General features: G+C 35.6%; 1 protein-coding gene across 1 annotated transcript; it reads right to left on the bottom strand.

Annotated features, from left to right (window-relative positions):
* Positions 1-774: 774 nt before the first annotated feature.
* Positions 775-18,495, bottom strand: LOC123557484 (zinc finger CCHC domain-containing protein 10-like). Its single transcript, XM_045348963.2, has 4 exons — positions 18,387-18,495; positions 9,576-9,737; positions 6,457-6,528; positions 775-2,996 (listed from the first exon to the last, which is right to left on the bottom strand). The coding sequence occupies exons 1-4, from the start codon at positions 18,407-18,409 to the stop codon at positions 2,747-2,749; spliced, it is 507 nt and encodes a 168-aa protein (XP_045204898.1). The 5' UTR covers positions 18,410-18,495; the 3' UTR covers positions 775-2,746.
* Between the last annotated feature and the right edge of the window lie 1,623 nt (positions 18,496-20,118).

Raw genomic sequence — 20,118 nt, 5'->3', positions numbered from 1 at the left:
TCAATCTTGGTCCATTTTATAAATCATTATTTCCTTCATTTTTTATCTCTGTATTGAATTTAAGTACATATTGTATATGTAAGCCATGTATTTACAGTATGTCTAGGCATGGAAGTTTAATCTTAGTTACTATTTATCCCCTCCTTTCATCCACATAACTGGTTGAAACAGTTTAATGAACAATGGTTGGATAACCTGGCTGGTGTCCCTGAATTTTTTACTAGCACTCTTTCCCCACATGAATAGGAGGCGAAGAGGGTTAAATGACCTACGACACATCACCTTCTGTTAATCATCATATTGTTTGTTTGTTCTGGGTTTTACGCCGCTTTTCAACAGTATTTCAGTTATGTAATAGCAGGCAGTTAACCTAACCAGAGTTCCTGGATTCTGTACCAGTACAAACCTGTTCCTGCAGGTAACTGCCACCTTCCCCACATGACAATTATCAGATTCAGCATATGCCTCAACTGGGAATCAAATTTACTACTTTGCTCTACCCTTTGAGCCAAATGGGAGGACTAAATACCAACAATATTCGTAATTTTACCCGAGGCTGTACATTTCTACCAAGTTTTATCAAAATCTAAATAGAACTGTAAGTCGTACTACCTGGAAAGAGTGTCTAAATTGCCAACATCATACTTTTTTTACTCTGGCCAAAACAGAAGTATGCACCCTCCTTTGAAAGGAAGATATAATGCAAACTACACATTTCCGAGACAAAATTTCTCCCACTGTAATAATCATAAAAATAATCAAAGCAATAGTACATCATTTGTATACTTGTATAATTTTTTTATTTATTTCTATCACAACATATAAATTAAAATAGACATTTTATAGCAAAAGGAATATTTTCAAACATAATAAACAATATTTTGTTTAACAATAGCCATCAGACAGCAACACTTGACTATTCAAAAGCCCCGTCACTAAAAAAATAAATAAACACCAAAAGTGGGAAAAGGAGCATAACACTGTAAAAATGTGAGACAAGAGTTGTAGAACCTGTGCTCCACAGTTACTAAGTAAGTAAACTTGCAATTAATTGCCAAAAATAGTTTCTGAGACAACAGATATAACAAGAGCTGTCGGAGGACAGCAATGCTTGACTATTCAACAGCCTTGTCAGTTGAATGAAAATAAAAGTTGAAAAAGGGGAATAATTTTGTAAAATTGCAAAACAGGGTTATGGAACCTGCAAAATGCATATCAGTTCATGACAATGGACAATAGTATGAAGTTTAAATACATTCCCATTAGTGAGATACCAGCTTACATACAAAAACTTAACCAAAAACTGTTGCTAAGTAGAAAAAGGGGCATAATTTTGTAAAAAAGCAAAATACAGTTATGGAACCTGTGCAATGTAAGCCAGTTTATCACAGTGAATAAGTGTGTGAAGTTTCAATCCATTCCCATAAGTGGTTACTGAGATACCAGCTTACATACAAAAACTTAACCAAATCGGGACGCCAACGCGGACACATCAGTGTGTCCAATAGCTCTACCTATTCTTTGAATAGTTGAGCTAATAAAATCATGGCCTTTACAAGATGTCTGTACACAAGGTAACAAACTAAGAGGGTAAAATGTGTGTCTCAAATAAATTTAAAAGTCAAAAATGGCATAACATATGGCCTGTAAAAAAACAGACAAAATCTTCTGTATAAACATGTTTAAATCTAATTTTTCAATAAAATCACATTTTAAGTTAGTTTCAAGCAAGTCACCGTTGGTTAAGTGGCCTAGTTACTGATGGATAAGTAGGCCTTTAAATTCTTAGCAAACAGGTAAGCTAGTATTTATCCCTGCATACTTTTTGTACTATAGTCTCCTAGGAACATTGTCATGTAGGTATAATCATATGTATTTGTGTGCAATAAAATAAAAACATTTTTCATAAAAAAAAATTACTTGTCAATTAAAGCACAGTTCAGGTTTTAGTTTAAACAATGTTCCCTTTGAAAATCATTATTTTAAACACTTTTCTGTGGGAAGTTACCAAAGTTCTGCAGGAATCCTCATTTTAGATACTTTGGTGTCGGGTCACACGACACGATGGTGTCAGGTCACACGACACAATGGTCAAAAATCACAATGACCAGACAGAGACAAATCACAACAGCTCATCTCGTCTTTGGCTCAATGAAGTTAAAAGTACAAAGGACTTTAAGCCGCTTTCAATAATTGTGTTTTAAATTCCATGATTAATATCAGATGACAACATACAGACTGCCTTCTTCTCCTAGATTCCCTAATCAGCTAGATTCTAAGAAAATATAACAATCTGGATCCAGCTCTGGCCTTGATCACTGCCATGATTTATTTAAAGAGGGCTTCTTTCAATCATTCGCAAGTACGGTTCTAGCTGTGAACTTCAATTAACTATGTCTCTGACTTTACAGAGCAACAATACATTAGAATCAGCCAAGGACCGAAATATTAACATGATCTTTGCGACCTAAATACTTGAGCCGCGCCATGAGAAAACCAACATAGTGGCTTTGCGATCAGCATGGATCCAAACCAGCCTGCGCATCCGCGCAGTCTGGTCAGGACCCATGCTGTTCGCTAACGGTTTCTCTAATTGCAATAGGCTTTGAAAGCGAACAGCATAGATCCTGACCAGACTGCGCGGATGCGCAGGTTGGTCTGGATCCATGATGGTTGCAAAACTACTATGTTGGTTTTCTCATGGCGTGGCTCATTTTGTGAATATTATCTTTTCCACTTCCTGCATTCATGATGATTTTTTCTTTCTCTTTTTTGATCTCTTTTTGGAATGAACCTTTTGTTTTCCTGTGTCAGAATCTGAGGATGATGAATCACTAGAGTCACTAGAAGATGATGAGGACGATGATGATCCTGATGATGAACTAGATGATGAACTTGATGATGATGATGACGATGAAGAACTATCTGAGTCGCTATCTGAGTCACTGCTAGAGCTGCTGGAACTGCTAGATGAAGATTCTCCATCACTTTTACGTCTGAAATAGAAAAAGAAAATGTCATTTTAAAATTGAAAATTGTGCGTCAACAAATACTGACAATACTTCAATGAAATTTTTATGCAGAAGTTATGACAGGAAAAAATAAATCTATGACAGTTAATTTAAAAATTTAGATAACACATTTCAGACTTTAAAGTAGGGTATAAGTAATAACAGAAGTCAAGCTTTTCAGAAATGACCAAGGGGAATAATTTTTCTTCTTTTTTTTTGTCATTTTATCTTGTTTCTTTGACATTCTGTAATTCTGTATAGGTAGATATAACACACATGACTACTGAATTAAACAAGAGGACCATGATGGTCCTGAATCGCTCACCTCTTCCAACATGACCCAGTTTTGAGTATGACGTCGTTTTTTCTATTATTTGACATAGTGACCTAGTTTTTAAGCTCATGTGACCCAGTTTTGAACTTGACCTAGATATTATCAAGATAAAAATTCTGACCAATTTTCATGAAAATCCATTGAAAAATATGGTCTCTAGAGAGGTCACAAGGTTTTTCTATTATTTGACCTATTGACCTAGTTTTCGAAGGTACGTGATCCTGTTTTGAACTTTACCTAGATATCATCAAGGTGAACATTCTCACTAATTTTCATGAAGATCTCATGAAAAATATGTCCTCTAGAGAGGTCACAAGGTTTTTCTATTTTTATACCTACTGGCCTAGTTTTTGACCGCACGTGACCCAGTTTCCAAACTGACCTAGATATCATCAAGGTGAACATTTAGATCAATTTTCATGAAGATCCATTGAAAAATATGGCCTCTAGAGAGGTCAAAAGATTTTAATAATTTTAGACCTACTGACATAGTTTTTGACCGCAGTTGACCCAGTTTCAAACATGACCTAGATATCATCAAGATGAACATTCAGACCAACTTTCATACAGATCCCATGAAAAGTATGGCCTCTAGAGAGGTCACAAGGTTTTTTTATTATTTGCCCTACTGACCTAGTTTTTTAAGGCACGTGACCCAGTTTCAAACTTGACCTAGATATCATCAAGGTGAACATTCTGACCAATTTCTATGGAGATCCATTCACAAGTATGGCCTCTAGAGAGGTCACAAAGTTTTTCTATTTTTAGACCTACTGACCTAGTTTTTGACCGCACATGACCCTGTTCCAAACTTGACCTAGATATCATGAAGATGAACATTCTGACCAATTTTCATACAGATCCCATGAAAAATATGGCCTTCAGAGAGGTCAGAAGGTTTTTCTATTATTTGACCTACTGACCTAGTTTTTGATGACACGTGACCCACTTTCAAACTTGACCTATATATCATCAAGATGAACATTCAGACCAACTTTCATACAGATCCCATGAAAAATATGGCCTCTAGAGAGGTCACAAGGTTTTTCTATTATTTGACCTACTGACCTAATTTTTGATGGCATGTGACCCAATTTCGAAACTGACCTTGATATCATCAAGGTGAACATTCTGACCAATTTTCATGAAGATCTCATGAAATATTTGGCCTCTAGAGAGGTCACAAGGTTTTTCTATTTTTAGACCTAGTTTTTGACCGCATGTGACCCAGTTTCGAACTTGACTTAGATATCATCAAGGTGAACATTCAGACCAACTTTCATACAGATCCCATGAAAAATATGGCCTTTAGAGAGGTCACAAGGTTTTTCTATTAATTGACCTACTGACCTAGATTTTGATGGCATGTGACCCAGTTTCGAATCTGATCTAGATATCATTAAGGTGAACGTTCTGACCAATTTTCATGAAGATCTTGTGAAATATATGGCCTCTAGAGAGGTCACAAGGTTTTTCTATTTTTAGACCTACTGACCTAGTTTTTGATGGCACGTGACCCAGTTTCGAACTTGATCTAGATATCATCAAGGTGAACGTTCTGACCAATTTTCATGAAGATCTTTTGAAATATATGGCCTCTAGAGAGGTCACAAGGTTTTTCTATTTTTAGACCTACTGACCTACTTTTTGACGGCACGTGATCCAGTTTCGAACTTGACCTAGATATCATCAAGATGAACATTCTGACCAACTTTCATAAAGATCCCATGAAAAATGTGACCTCTAGAGTGGTCACAAGCAAAAGTTTACGGACGCACGGACGGACGGACGACGGACACCGCGCGATCACAAAAGCTCACCTTGTCACTTTGTGACAGGTGAGCTAAACAAGAGCACCGCCTTACGGGTGCTGACGCTCATCTGATTTTTTTTGTGTAATAGAAATATTGTCCTACCCATGATTTTCTAAGTCTAAAAAGGGCCATCATTCTTGCAAAAAGCAGGATAGAGTTGTGTTTCTTGATGTACAGTGTCCACTTATGATGGTGAAAAACTGTTGCAAGTTTTAAAGCAATAGCTTTGATAGTTTATGAGAAAAGTTGACTTAAACATAATACTCAACCAAGAAAATGATTTTCTAAGTCCAAAAGGGGCAATAATTATTGCAAAAATCAGGATGGAGTTACGCTGCTTGCTGTATAGGGTCAGCTTATGATGGTGAACAAGTGTTGCAAGTTTCAAAGCAATAGCTTTGATAGTTTAAGAGAAAAAGTTGACCTAAACATAAAACTTAACCAAGAAATCTGATATTTTCTAAGTCCAAAAGGGGCCATAAATCTTGCAAAAAGCTGGATGGAGTTATGTTTCTTGCTGTACAGGGTCAACTTATGATGGTGAACAAGTGTTGCAAGTTTTAAAGCAATAGCTTTGATAGTTTAGGATAAAAGCTGACCTAAACATAAAACTTAACCAAGAAAACTGATTTTCTAAGTCCAAAAGGGGCAATAAATCTTGCAAAAAGCAAGATGGAGTTATGTTTCTTGCTGTACAGGGTCAGCTTATGATGGTGAACAAGTATTCCAAGTTTCAAAGCAATAGCTTTGACAGTTTGGGAGAAAAGTTGACCTAAACATAAAACTTAACCAAGAAATCTGATATTTTCTAAGTACAAAAGGGGCCATAAATCTTGCAAAAAGCAAGATGGAGTTATGTTTCTTGCTGTACAGGGTCAGCTTATGATGGTGAACAAGTATTCCAAGTTTCAAAGCAATAGCTTTGATAGTTTAGGAGAAAAGCTGACCTAAACATAAAACTTAACCAGGCAACGCCGACGCCGACAACCGCTCAAGTGATGACAATAACTCATCATTTTTTTTCAAAAAATCAGATGAGCTAAAAAATCAAACATATTCTTGTGGGATCAATTTTTACCTACTGAATAGTGTTGATCAGATCAATTACCAAAAATTATTCCTCAAGAAAAAAGATTTTAACTGCTTAAAAATGTGAAGGCTTTTAATAAAGCAAAACTCAACCTTGCATTAATAGACTCTGCCTAAGTTTGGTTAAACAAAAATATCCAATATTACACAGTATATGGTCAATAAATCTATATTGCTTTTAAAGATGGCATCTCTACTTTTCCATTACCTCTTCTTTTTTCGCCTTTTCTTCTCTTTCTTGTTATTCCTGATACTGTCTAGTACAGCCCTGGATTTGGCCCTGAAAAAGTACCAATTTTGCATGTTTTAATATAAATCAAAATAAAAGGCACTACAAAAACAAATGAAAAATAACACAAAAGCAACTTTTCTGATGCAAGATACCAACAGATTAATGTATCTGTGTTTAATATACATATATATCCTAAGGGGTCTTCAATTATTTTTGAAGTTTTCATTTATATATAAATGGTAATAAATTATCAACTGAGCATGCACATTTAACTAATTTTACATTATTTATCTAGAAAGATACTTGAGAAGTGATTCAGTACTGGTACAGATTATCCAGAAGTCATATCTGGTATTTATGACTGGTACATGACACTATATTAGTAGGGAGGTCTCTGCAAGGGTCCATCTCGCTGAATCACAGCGAGAATGGGGGGTGACAGACGGAGCAGGAGACGGGCAGTCGGTGACAGTGGGGACCAGGCCACTGGACGCAGCTCACTGTCAGAGCGTCCCAAAACAAGTGATGGTCAAGAGGTCGTGCCGCCCACCATTTGGCCAGCAGGAGTGGAAAACAAAATTGGGTGGGGAGGGGGAGGCAGCTAATCGGCCATAGTTTGTGCTATATCAACAGTCTATACTCAAACATGTTTCTGAGCAGATTCATCAAAAGTTTGGAAATTAAAAATGGTGAAAATAATTTTCTGATTTCATATAATAACACACTGAATGGAATGCCAGTCCATAATCAAAACTACTGGCCCACGGCCCTTCTGACCTTGGGCAATAGTTTAGATTATTGACCGGCAAGCCATTCAATATGTGAATAATATAACATGAGTTGACAGTAAACAGAGACAGGTTAATGTATTAGTGGGAAATTTTGCGACATGGAAATGTTTGCAACTTTCACGAATTAAAAAATTTGCATAAATATCAGCAAGCTTTCCACATTCACAATGATATGTTATAAAAGTCAAGTAAAGATAAAAAAACAGTTACTGTAGCTTTGAAACTTCAGCTTTTGGCAATTCGTGAATATTTTCAGAACCAGGGCTTCGGAAATTTGCCGGTTTGTCGGTTTTGGACCGATTTTTGACTTTTCAGACCGATTCGTGAAGTGAAAAAACGGAAAAAATCAGTTCCGTAAAAATGGAGAAAAGTATAAATTTCGGTCTTATATCTCAATATACGATCACCTGCCAAGTAGGAAATTGTTGATCGCACCTTCAGATAATCAATAAACGTGTCAATCAGTCTGATTGTCACTTTGATAATCGGTCCGTAATTAGCGCGTGACGCAATCAGTGCTCGCGCGGCACATCCTTTAATGTTTGCAGACAGCCGACTGCGGTGTATTAAACATTTTTGACTGGTTTCCTAACGTTTCTGACTGGATCCAAATCATTTCGACGGGGATCCACTTCTTTTATTTAGAATCCGACAGATGGTTTATTTCAAAAGGCTATGTTTGATCACGGTAACAAACAAATGGTCGCTGCATTTAATCAAAGAGCTATAATTGTACATTATAGGTCTTTGATTTAATGAGACATCAGATGGAAAACCGGTAAAAATAATTTTTATAATTACTTGATTTGAAAAAATTACATGATTCATCTGTTGGGGCTCCAGTTGAAACAAATGCAGAAAATCGTCTTTGCAACCCGACTGTACAAAAAAGAAAAAAATGGAAGGGCAACCACGAATGATAAAGAAAACCGGAGTGGCACTGTTTATCAAATCGGTCTTTTAAAAAACGTTTCAAAATGAAATTTTGTTTACATCAGAAGAGAACATATAACTTTATAAAATGTAGTTGCTTATTGAAGTACAACGTAAGTGAAATGAAGGGATACGGACATTTGCCCCCCAGGACATTTGCCACCCAATGAAAAAGTGGACTGCTGGACATTTGCCCCCCAGTTAAAATGATAGATAGGACTTTTGCCCCCCAGTGCTTATTTTTGAAACGGACATTTGCCCCCCAATATTTTTGTCCCCCACTGACTTTTTAGGAACTTTGTACAAAACATTCATCATATTTTAGGGTACAATATCTTTGTTTTATACAATTTTGTAGTAGATAATAGCCAAATTAACAAGTTTGAGTGTTAAAAACATTGCACTAATTAAGAAATTATAACGCTGTTATGAGCACTTTTATTACTCAATAATATGCTATTATTTACCGTAACACCTAAAAGTAATTAACATATTTATTAAATTATTATTAATAAAACAGTTTTTTTTAATGAAAATTGCCTTTTAGAGTAATTTTGATAATAAAACAACAAAAAATACAGTTATATATACTGGCATATTGGACAAAAATATTGGGGGACAAATGTCCATTCCAAAAATTAGCCATGGGGGGCAAATGTCCTATCTGCCATTTCAACTGGGGGGCAAATGTCCAGCAATTCATTTTTTCATTGGGGGGCAAATGTCCTGGGGGGCAAATGTCCTACAATCAAAATGAAATATCCGTGGCCAACCCGTGTGACGTTTTGGTACTATACATGCGGGAAAATCGATCTCAGCGTTCAAATAACGTACACATTCAGTCCGCGGCAGAGTATTCTTTAAATACTGAGGCTGTTTAGCAGAGAATATGTGTCGTGTAACCCACTTTGACGCATTGTATTTTATAGAATTCCGTCAAAGAATGAGGAAACATCACAAAGTATCTGCCGTGTATACGGTATTGAAGTCACGTGCGTTGGCTTTTAGACTAGTTACGCACACGGTGTCAATGCCTCGTATTATCTCGGAAAAACATCGAAATTTAAACAAAGTAACGATCACACATAACACTGAATAACTGTCTTCATTGTATGGTAACGCGCGGTGACTGGTAACTCAGTTTTAAAGCATGACATGCTTATTTCTTTACCCTATCACGTTTTACAAAATATGTAATATTGGGAATGCGGTGGGTGGGGTAGCGCCGATGTCAGGATTTTCGTTTTGGACCGATTGAGTTATCAAAATTTCCGGAGCCCTGTTCAGAACCAATATCAAACCAAACTTAAAGTACTAAAACAGACTAAGTACTGTAAATATGACATCTTTAAAGCTTAAGGATTTTCTTACAGAACTTCCAGCTTCTCCTTCTCTTCCTCCCTCTTTAACCTCTTCGTCATCTCTTTAGTGCGCGATTCTCGGTACACATATTTCCTTTTGCCGGTACACTCGTATGTCCAGTGTCCTTTCTCTAAACATTTCTGACATGTGAAGTTCTCGGCACTTGGCTTACTGCAAAAGTAATTACAATGTTTCTGTTTAAGGGATTCTCTGATCAATTTCTTTCTTAAAAGCAGAACTCAACTCAACCATTATTTTCCAAGATATACAATGAAAATTCCATCAATTAAATATGCTAATTATTTGCCAGACAGATTTGAACAAAATGGACTGCAATGAATTTTTCTTAATGGCAGTCTATGGAAAATAACATTTTTTATGACATTTTCATGTATAGAAAAAGTCCTACACTCCAGTAAGGGTTCAAACTGTGCCAGAAATTCCAATAATATTTAATTGTTTTTACTTGTGAAATGAGAAAACAATTTGCAGTTTTGGTCTGCAATGTGTAAGTCATCTCTAGGGAACCTGAAAATCCATGTAAAAGACTCTTTTATTATGATCTTGTATTTGCACTATCATAATAGTTCCTAATGATGCATTACCCCTCCCCTCTCTCCCCCCACCCCCCACACACACAAACACCTCCTAACAAAAAATAACATCATCATTATTGCTGCCAGTACTTGCCAACAGTTTAACTTGCATGTGCATGTATCAAATGAAAACTTCAGTCTTTGATTCAAAGTATTCTGAAAATTACAAAACACACTCAGGTCTACTTACAAGTTTAGTGATGTATGCTTTGGAATACTGTGTCAACTTTGCGAGCCTTAAAATTAGGTTTAAATTTAAACAAGAGCTGTCCGTAAGACAGTCACAGCCAATGCTCGCCTGTTCGAATTGTTGTTCCGAAGCAGGAATATTTTATACCTTAGATGTTAAAATATCAATAGAGTTTCAAACCAATATCTGCAATAGTTTTGGAGACAGTAAGTTGCATGCAAAACTTTAACTAGAATTTTCGAAGTCCAAAAGGGGGCATAATTTGTCCAAAATACATGTCAGAGCTATGGAACCTGACACAGTGAGGTTGGTAATTGATCCAGAAAAAGAAAAAAATAGGTTTCCATGCTATATGCCTTAAAGTAATAGCTATATGTACTTACATGCAAAACTTTGACTAGGATTTTCCAAGTCCAAAAAGGGGCATAATTTGGCCAAAATGCATGTCAGGGTAATGGGACTTGATGCTATCACCTAGTTTCATAACCCCGAAGACGCATGTGAAGTTTCAATTTAATACCTGCATTAGTTTTGGAGATAGTAACTTTCTATGTCCAAAAGGGGCAGAATTTGGCCAAAGTACATGTCAGAGTTATGGGACTTGACCTAGTGAGGTTGGTAATCGACCTAGAAAAAGAAAAAATAAGTTTCAAAGCTATATGCCTTTAAATGATAGCAATATGTACTTGCACGCAAAACTTTAACCAAAGTGTGATGCCAACACCAGGGTGAGTAGAACAGCTAGACTATTCTTTGAATAGTCAAGCTAAAAATAAGAACATTAATAAAGAAAGCTTACAAACACATTAATTTTTATTGATTTTAACAAACCATTATTCAATGTAATGCATATTAGCATGTAAAATGGTGCTGACATAGATTCAAGACATTCGCAATACAGTAGCACTGGCAAGCTGAATATTTAACAGTGGTGAAAGAGAATTGTGGCACAAGTTATTAAATAAACAACTATTTGGTACAGAATAGAACAGATTCGGAAAACACAATATGTAATGATTTTTGATTAGGCAGTGGCTAGAGAACCGGAATCGGTTCCCTAGACTGCGAACTTATTCGTCCAGAACCGGTTCTCTAACCAAAATACCGTGCATAGGCTAGGGAACCGGAATTTTATTTCTATGCATAATGCTGCTGAAATCCACTTTGTTTCTTGGGTAGTATCATGCATGTTATAATCTTAATTAATTTTACCATACCCTTGCATTTATCTGCGTTTACTGTCTCCAAAAGTGTACTCGCCGCATATCGTGTCAACCATATTGGAATGATATTAACTAGTACGAATGAATGCGTGAAAACTAATTTGCCATTTTTAAATTTTATTAATTTGCTTTTAACATGTAATATGTTTAAATTATTTAATACTGATTTGTGTTTGCGTCATTACATGTAAACTTAAGTCTTAATGTACAAAATAATTTAATTGCCGATAAAGCTTCATGCGGATTTTTTGATCACTTTAAAAATCCTGGTTTGTAACACCTCAGCATTTCATGTGCAACAGTTTTTTTATTGGATTAAAGTTTACAAGTGATTTATAGTAAACTGAAAAGATATGTTATCAATAATAATAAAAATTATTCCTTTTGAAATAATTTGATTTATTTGTTGGAGAAATAAATGTTATGTCCGTTGCTATGGAATCGGTACGCCCTTGCTTTTATTGTTATAAATTGGTTCCTGTGTTTATACATGCTGGTATGTAGTTTAATCAGGTACCGGTAAATAGCCTGTCAAATTGGTATAAAAAAGCTGAAAATTCTCGTGCAGCTCTCTGTCTGTTTTTGTACGTTGATTGAACCAGTACATGTAAGCTGACTATTTTCCCTCCCGCCACACCCCATAATGAGATCATGCATAGTTTTGCGTACGATGTTATGCTTTATAAATACATTTTCTTCCAGTTTCATAGGAGATTTTGTGGCAGACTTGCTGCTCTAGTTATATGTTTCAGATAGTTCTTTGAAGACGAGTGCATAATCAAAATGGTTTCCAAAGACGATCTCATACAAGTGTTGAAACTGAAAGTAAATGGACCTCTGACGATAGTGTGTTTGTAGGGCTGTGGAACACAATCTGCCATTAACATAATCAAGCAAGTGTGGAGACAAATGGTAACATTAGACCAGTGTAATAGACAGTTTTTATTTCATGTGTGTTATCGATTCTGTGCGTTTAAGTGTCAAGTGTTTTTATAATATGTTCTACGGAAAAGACACTCTTAGTTCTAAATCAGATAATAGTCACTACATATAAACGGTCTTAAAGCTTGTGTGGAAACCTACTTTTGAAAGGAATATGTTTTTTATTTATTTCATTCTTTATTTTAACTTTCTAATTAATATTTATTGTCGCTCTTTACGTTATCATGATATAATTATGGAGAAATGTACTTGCGGATGGGAGATTATGCATGACATCTAATGTTAAAGGTATTTGGTATTCGTTCATAATTATTTTTAATCTAGAGCATCATTGCTAGACATTCAGCTTTCATCTCTCGTTGGATCGTGTCCAATTTGTACCCGAGGGGACATGGCAGCTTCAAAAATTAGTTTGCTGGTCGCATCGCATTTGCCATTTACGTTATTACAAACCGTTGCCTGTACGAGTTGAATCACTGTTGTGTTTCTTTGCTTTGCTTAGCTTAAAATGTCAATACAGAATATTGTATGTAACTGGCATGTTTTAAACATTAGCAGTTGAAGACTACATTTTTGATGCCGCCCACTAAGTGTTATGACTCGAAGTTGCTTTGGGTCACTAGGTCCGGCTCTTATAGTATGGTAGGACCTAGATTGCATTGCTTTGCGTAAAAGGCATCAGTAAATATTATAAAGTTTTTGCAAAAATGTGGTTTAGGTAGTCAACGATTACACTGGAATACCAAAATTTTGATGCCGTTCTATAAATGTTATGACTCGAAGTTGCTTTGGGTCACTAGGTCCGGCTCTTATAGTACGGTAGGACCTAGATTGCTTTGCGTTGCGTTAAGGGCATCAGTAAATGGAGTTAAGTTTTTTGCCTGTGATTATTTGGCTAAGTAGTCTAAGATTCCAGTGATATATCTCAGTATTGATGCCATTATCTGATTTTCTTGAAGTGTTATGACTCGAAGTTGTTTTGGGTCACTAGGTCCGACTCTTACAGTAAAGTAGGACCTAGATTGCTTTGCGTTGCATAAAAGTAAAGGGCATCTGTAATTGATATAAAACTTTGTGGTAAGTATTAAGTTAAGGTAATCTAGGATTACTGGTCTTTCCTTTTGACTTTGGTTTTCGGTGCCACCGTCGGAAGTGGAGATTGCGATCCTGGGATGCGTGAGTCTTGTCCGTTTATAATGGCAACTACTTTGTAATAGCGCGAACCAAAAGCGGTATTTTTCTTTAGTTCTTTTCAGTTTGTCGCACTGTGTTGCAGTTAAATATTTTTTCGTTATTTTCCGGGTATGGTTACTGTTTATTCGGACTGATTGACATGTCACGCTTCGTCTCCTTTCTGTCGAGTGAATTTGTTTTTTCCAAGTTTAATTAGAGCGGCCGTTACAACCCATCTTGTTTGATTACCCATCTTGTTTGATTATCCCATTATCTTGCTTGATTACTTCATCTTGTTTGAGTATTGAAAGATTCAATTACGAACTTAAGTTTTAATCTTCAAACCAACTTTACCGGAGCTTTTGGTGTACCCTGTCTCGTTGAAAAGATTAATGCATATTTATCATTGAAGTTATTATAGGTATCAAACATTTAATTGATATGACTTTATTATGTCAAATCTATTTTGTTACTGAATACAATTAATAGAATTGTTTATCCGTTAACCTTCAAATCAGCTCGACCGGTGCCTTCGCGTGAACCCTGTCCAGTTGAGAAGGTTAATGTATCTTAAGATGAAAATATATTGATTAGGAGATAGATGTTAATAATTAAATCGATGTCTTCATATTGACATATTTGTTATAATGATAGAATTGTTTACAAAACGTTTATTAAACCAATAGAGAAGGCTGTACGTGTTATTTTTATTTTGAATAATTTCAAATAATTAACAGAAATTACTTGATTTGTTATAATTGTTTCCTTTATTTTTTTATTGTACCTTTTAAGTTCAATTTTTAAGTTTATTTCGGCTTGCTCCAGTGCCGACGATTTCCGCATTCATTCGTACTTTATTTTATCATTCCAATATTGCGGACATGTATGCGGCGAGAACACTTTTGGATATACAGTAAACACAGATAAATGAAAGGGCATGGCTTCCTCATATGGTAAAATTAATTAAGATAATAACATGCATGATACATACCAAAAGAAACAAAGTGAATTTCGTAGTTTAATGCATAGAAATAAATTCCGGTTCACTAGCCTATGCATGGTACTTTGGCTAGAGAACCGGTTTCTGGACGAATCAGTTCGCTGTCTAGGGAACCGATTCCGGTTAATTAATGTAAACAACTTTTTTATCATAAATATTTCAAAATGTATAATCATTTTCATCATCATCATCTAAATTCTTAAGTGATTGCCTCACTCAGCAACTGTTATAGGTATATAATGTAGGAAGTGGCTAGGGGTCCGGTAACTAACTCGACCTCTAGACCCAGAGTCTACAGGGCCGGTTAACAATATACTTGTATACCTAATTCTCGATATTCTGTGGTTTCTCGTTCATTCCGTGGCTCTCAAAATTACGATTGTGTTGCTGCCGCGCATGTCCGAAATTCATGCAAGTTTCTCAGAAAAGTAAACAAAGATTTGTGAGCATCCAAAAATGCGCAATAAACAGGTAAGTATAGCTTATTTACTTAAACATATGGAAATGTGAAAAAAAAAAACTTTTCAGTGCTAAGGAAAAAGAGGGTGGCATACAAAAACTTTTATTAAAATACAAACATGCAAACCGATTGTGACAAAATTGTAGCAACACATTAAGCAGTCCCCTAACTAAATACTGAGCAGTGTAATTTGTCAAGGTACCCTTCACCATAGTGACCATCAATTAGCCAGTCAGAGCCACGGATTCAACGAGAAGCTGGCAGCTGATCCAGACCAATGTAGGTCAACATACATGTGGTTAGATTTTTCATTTTCTGTCATATCTTATTGATTTTTCGACTCAGCATGGTTATATTGAAAGGTTGCAGCTACTTTTGGTTAAAAAACAACATGTCAATACCTAACATCAAACGCGCATGCGCAATTTTGGCAATTAAGAGCCACGGAATTACGAGAACACAGCATACTGCTATGCACTGTGTTACAAATATATAAAGCAATTGCTGGGGAAAAGTTATAATTACATAGTTTTCATAAAATTGACGTTATAACGTAGTTTTTTGTAAACATGTTTTTTTTATGATCTCTCACTCGAATTTAAGAGCACAAAATTATCCAATTCTAGAAAAGCATAAGTTTATTGATTTAATCCTTCAAACCCGCGAAAACATGAAATTGATACAAGATTCCATTAATTACTACACATAACTGGCTAATTACTATTAATAATCTATCAAATTTATGACTGTGTTTTTTTTGTGATTAAAGGATTCTGTTTCACATCATTTGCATTTGTTTCTAAAACCACGAAGAATGACAGCAAATTTTTGATAGATAATTATGAAAGTATTCTCTGCATGTACCATTTTAAGTATTCATACTGATTACCGGTCCTCTAGACAGCCCTACATGGGTCCTATAATGTATTTCATGTCCATGGCAGGGCTTCACATCTAAGTGTATGTGGTCGAAAACATTTGGAACGAATATTATTTGGCAGTGGCTACGATTATGGTACCGTAATCCTAGCCTTCGGTTCTAGGATTACGGAAGTTCCGTATTCCTAGACAACCCTATGAGGATAGGCTAGGATTACGGAAGGATTTTAAGAGGCATAATGTATATGTTTTTCATGCCTGCCTTATTATTTCGTGTTTTCTATCCGTCCTTTTGGGTTAGTATAATCTTAATGGCGGCGCGCGGAAATATATAGAAATATGAGTGTCAAAGTTAGATTTATAAGAAAAAATATTCCATACTTTGAATTTTATGATTTATAACCATACTGTATATTATTAAAGACCATTTGTGGTGACTTGATGAAAAAAAAATGCAGGTATATATGAAACATAGATAATTCTATATTTCCGCCCACCGCCATTAAGATTATATACTAACCCAATACGGCCGATCGATAGCACAAAATATTTAGTGAAATTAAGTGAAATGAGTAAGTTTACAATCAGGGGTTCCATTTGACCCGGGACCCCGGGTCCGGACCCGGGAGATTTTCAAAAGACGCTCAAAGGACCCGGCATGATACTTGCCTGTGCGTCCTTCGGGACCCGGAGGCATTTTCCTTTAATAATCCTTTCTCTTATCATTCATTTCCTTCAGTAAAACTATTTCCACGATAGACACGTGTATTCCAAAATAAACACTCGCGGTCATGCCCTCCTGCCTTTGATCTTCTGCTAAATCCCGCCCTTTCTCCTGTAGACATGCCTTGCTGATTTTTTTATCAGCAAGTTACGTCACGGCGAGTGCACATAGGTAACCAGAATCAATGAAGTGTTGAAATTAATTGATAAAGCGTATTGATCCTGTGTACTGTCAAAAAAGGCGCCAATTATTAAATTATCGTAAGCAGCTGATTACCGAGCATGTGAAAAGTGCCCTGCAAGATTTTTTCCTGCAAACTTTAGATTAGACCATTGCTTAGTGATCATACCGTAATTTCAACAAGAAGCTTCACAAATTTTGATGAATTTTGAAATCAAAAATAACTTTAGAATGTCCGTTCACGAGACTAATTACACCCGATGTTATATGCATATTTCCAAAATTCCTTAAAAAAAACTGACTTTCAATGCAGTTTTTAATGATAAGTAGCATCATTATTTGAGGAACTATCTCTGATTTAGCTTAGTCGGCCAAGTAAACTGAGCAAAAACTACTTTCCGATGACATTCCGAAAGTGTACCAGTATCCGGACAGTACAGTTTGGGTACATTTTTATAGTGTTATTCATAATTTTAACATGTCCAAAACATTGTGGAATGATACTTATTTCACTTGGGTATTGATTACATTTTACTCGGACTTTATCATAGACTCCCTGTGTAAAATCTCAAACTTTTAACTAAAATAAAGCTATTAAATCGATATGATATTTCAATGAAACTTCAAAGTTTTGTCGTTTGTAGCATCATCTGGGACATGAGCAGTGAAAAATCTTAATTTGATTTCTAAAATGCTGTGATATTTGTTTCTAAAGTCACTATATGTTCATTGTAAATATACTTTGTTATACCCAAGTGGAAACTGGCAGGTACTTGAAAATGCAGCTCTCTGATTGGTCAGTTAGAACCCCTAATGTACTGTGATGTCATGATAAAGTTATGAATAGCACTGTTCTGTTATTAAAAATTAAATGAAACATAGAAGAAAAACCTAATCAAAATAACATGAATTTTGATAAATATTAGTTTACAATATATGACCTGAAACTGACATTTTTATTATGCTGTAACATGATCTTGGGTTTATTGTTTTCTAAGGTAAAGATCTACGTATTACTAAATAAAAAATATAGTCAATTATATGGACGTGTTGGGACAGGACTCCTGTATTTTGGAAAAGGACCCTTCAAAATTTGGGCCCAAGGGTCCTGGGACTCTTGGGTTTTCAGGTCTAGTGGAACCCCTGTACAATGTCATTATGCATGTCCCAACATAAATTTGATGCCGCTTAAATACTTCCGTAATCCTAGTCTATTCTCATAGGGTTGTCTAGGAATACGGAACTCCCGTAATCCTAGAACCGGAGGCTAGGATTACGGTACCGTAATCGGAATGTAATCGTAATCGTAGCCACTGCCATAATAATTTATTTTCCGATTATTCGCTAGTAAATTTACTGAAATTCAAGTTACTACGAACACATTATGCCCATCCTCGTTACTCAGACAAGCCTGCATGAAATACATTTTGTCGATATAATGTCTGAAAAATACCTTTTCCCCAAAAACGAATTCATTTTTTTCTGAGTACGCACGGAAGTATTGTCGTAACGTAGTAAGTACGTTGGAGTTGTCTATTCCCTATCCCACGTACCGTACCGTGCAAATGTGGCGTAATGAGGCGTAAATGGGGGAATTCGGAAGGTAAAGGTAAAATTTATTTACCGTCGCTTTGTGAAACAATTAATCAACATAAGCTCTGTAGAGCTTTTTGAACGATTCTATTTTAAGAACAGTGAAAAGCAATTAATACCTTACCCCCAGCAATTTGCTGGTACCCATTTACAGCTGGGTCGACTGAGGCAATCGTGATAAAGTGCCTTGACCAAGGACACACTGCAATGGGAGTAGCCAGGAATCGAACCCGGGGCCTTCACCTCCGTAGGAAAGCGTCTTAGCCATCTCGACCAATGTGTCCACTACGCATGTATATTGGTTGCTAAAATGCTAAATATTTGAGAGATGCTATGAAATTTCTTATTGATACCTTTTTACAATTACTGTTTCGTAATTTGTACAAAAATTATATTCACTATTATGGCTGGTTTTATTAAACATGTATTTGCCATTTTTCACATTCATCATCATCATCATCTTAAGTAAAATTTGCCTCCCTCCGTATGGAGTATATTCGCAACTGAATAAAACTATTTTACACATGCACAGCAGGCATGACTGCCTTCTTCCAAATAAAAGTTCCTCTACTGTATATACAGTAGGATAAAAGTTGATAGGTTTGTATGCATCCACCTGTATTGACCCTAGATCAAAATTGTTCCTCTGAAGTGCTCTAATTTTAATGGTTAAGGCTTTTCAAAGATACCTGGTCATTGTCTGGAGGGTCATGTAATTGAAAACATGTACTGGGTTTTTCATTTTAAAATAATTAGATTAATATTGGATTATAATACAGGTTTGTTGATTTTACTCATTACAGTTTGTAATTATCAATTCAAAGGTCTCAAAGTGCTTAGTACTTAATGATTTTATCTTTTATACTTTTGGCTCATACTGTTAAGTCAGTTTTTTTAAATATTTTTAGTAAAATATATGTTTCATAAATGGCAGTTTTCTTAATCTTATATCACTTTCTCATTCACTATTTGCGCTGTAAACTATTTATTCATTTACAGACCTCTACCCAGATCACAAATGTGATGTGCTGGGATATGGTTGTAAGGACGTGGTGCATTTAGGTCCACAACCTGGTAAGCATAATTTGTATTTAAAACCTGTAACCTGTAATTAATTGCATAACTGTGTACACGTAAGTTTACAAGATCAAGTTTACACACTACCTGAAGTATATGTATTTATTTTAGCTGCAATATTCCACTACACACACATGCATATGTTATGGAGATACCAATATTAAAATAGTTTATCAGTATTGCTCGTCAAGATTCACAATGGAATAAGAAGAACATCTCAGTCACAAACATTTCTGCGGACTTTTGCAGTCGTTAATAAACAAAAAAAAATGTGTATTATCCCTACATACTCAAATCTCTGTTATCATGTCTCACAAATCAGCAGTGACATTTTAATCGGAATTTATAAAAATAGTGAGCATTTGTGGAACAGTAAGAAATGTTTTGTCAGTGGTGAAATTTGAAAAATATGAACTCTTATCATTGTCACTAACATAAGGGGAATATAAGGGAAGTGAGAGCTGGATGGGCGTTAGTCCCCACTCTTTTCGCAGTAAGGATGTTTTGTAAGAATG

The sequence above is a fragment of the Mercenaria mercenaria genome, chromosome 5 (genome assembly GCF_021730395.1).
Source record: "Mercenaria mercenaria strain notata chromosome 5, MADL_Memer_1, whole genome shotgun sequence".
Classification (NCBI taxonomy): domain Eukaryota; kingdom Metazoa; phylum Mollusca; class Bivalvia; order Venerida; family Veneridae; genus Mercenaria; species Mercenaria mercenaria.
Note: the sequence above shows the minus strand (reverse complement) of the source record. Positions and strands in the feature narration are given on the sequence as shown.

Coding starts and splice junctions, on each gene's coding strand:
- LOC123557484 (XM_045348963.2), bottom strand. CDS start 18,409: ATGAATTCGTTTTTGGGGAAAAG. Junction 9,738..18,386: donor AATTCGTTTTTGGGGAAAAG/GTATTTTTCAGA, acceptor TTACTTTTGCAG/TAAGCCAAGTGCCGAGAACT. Junction 6,529..9,575: donor AAGGAGAAGCTGGAAGTTCT/GTAAGAAAATCC, acceptor GTACTTTTTCAG/GGCCAAATCCAGGGCTGTAC.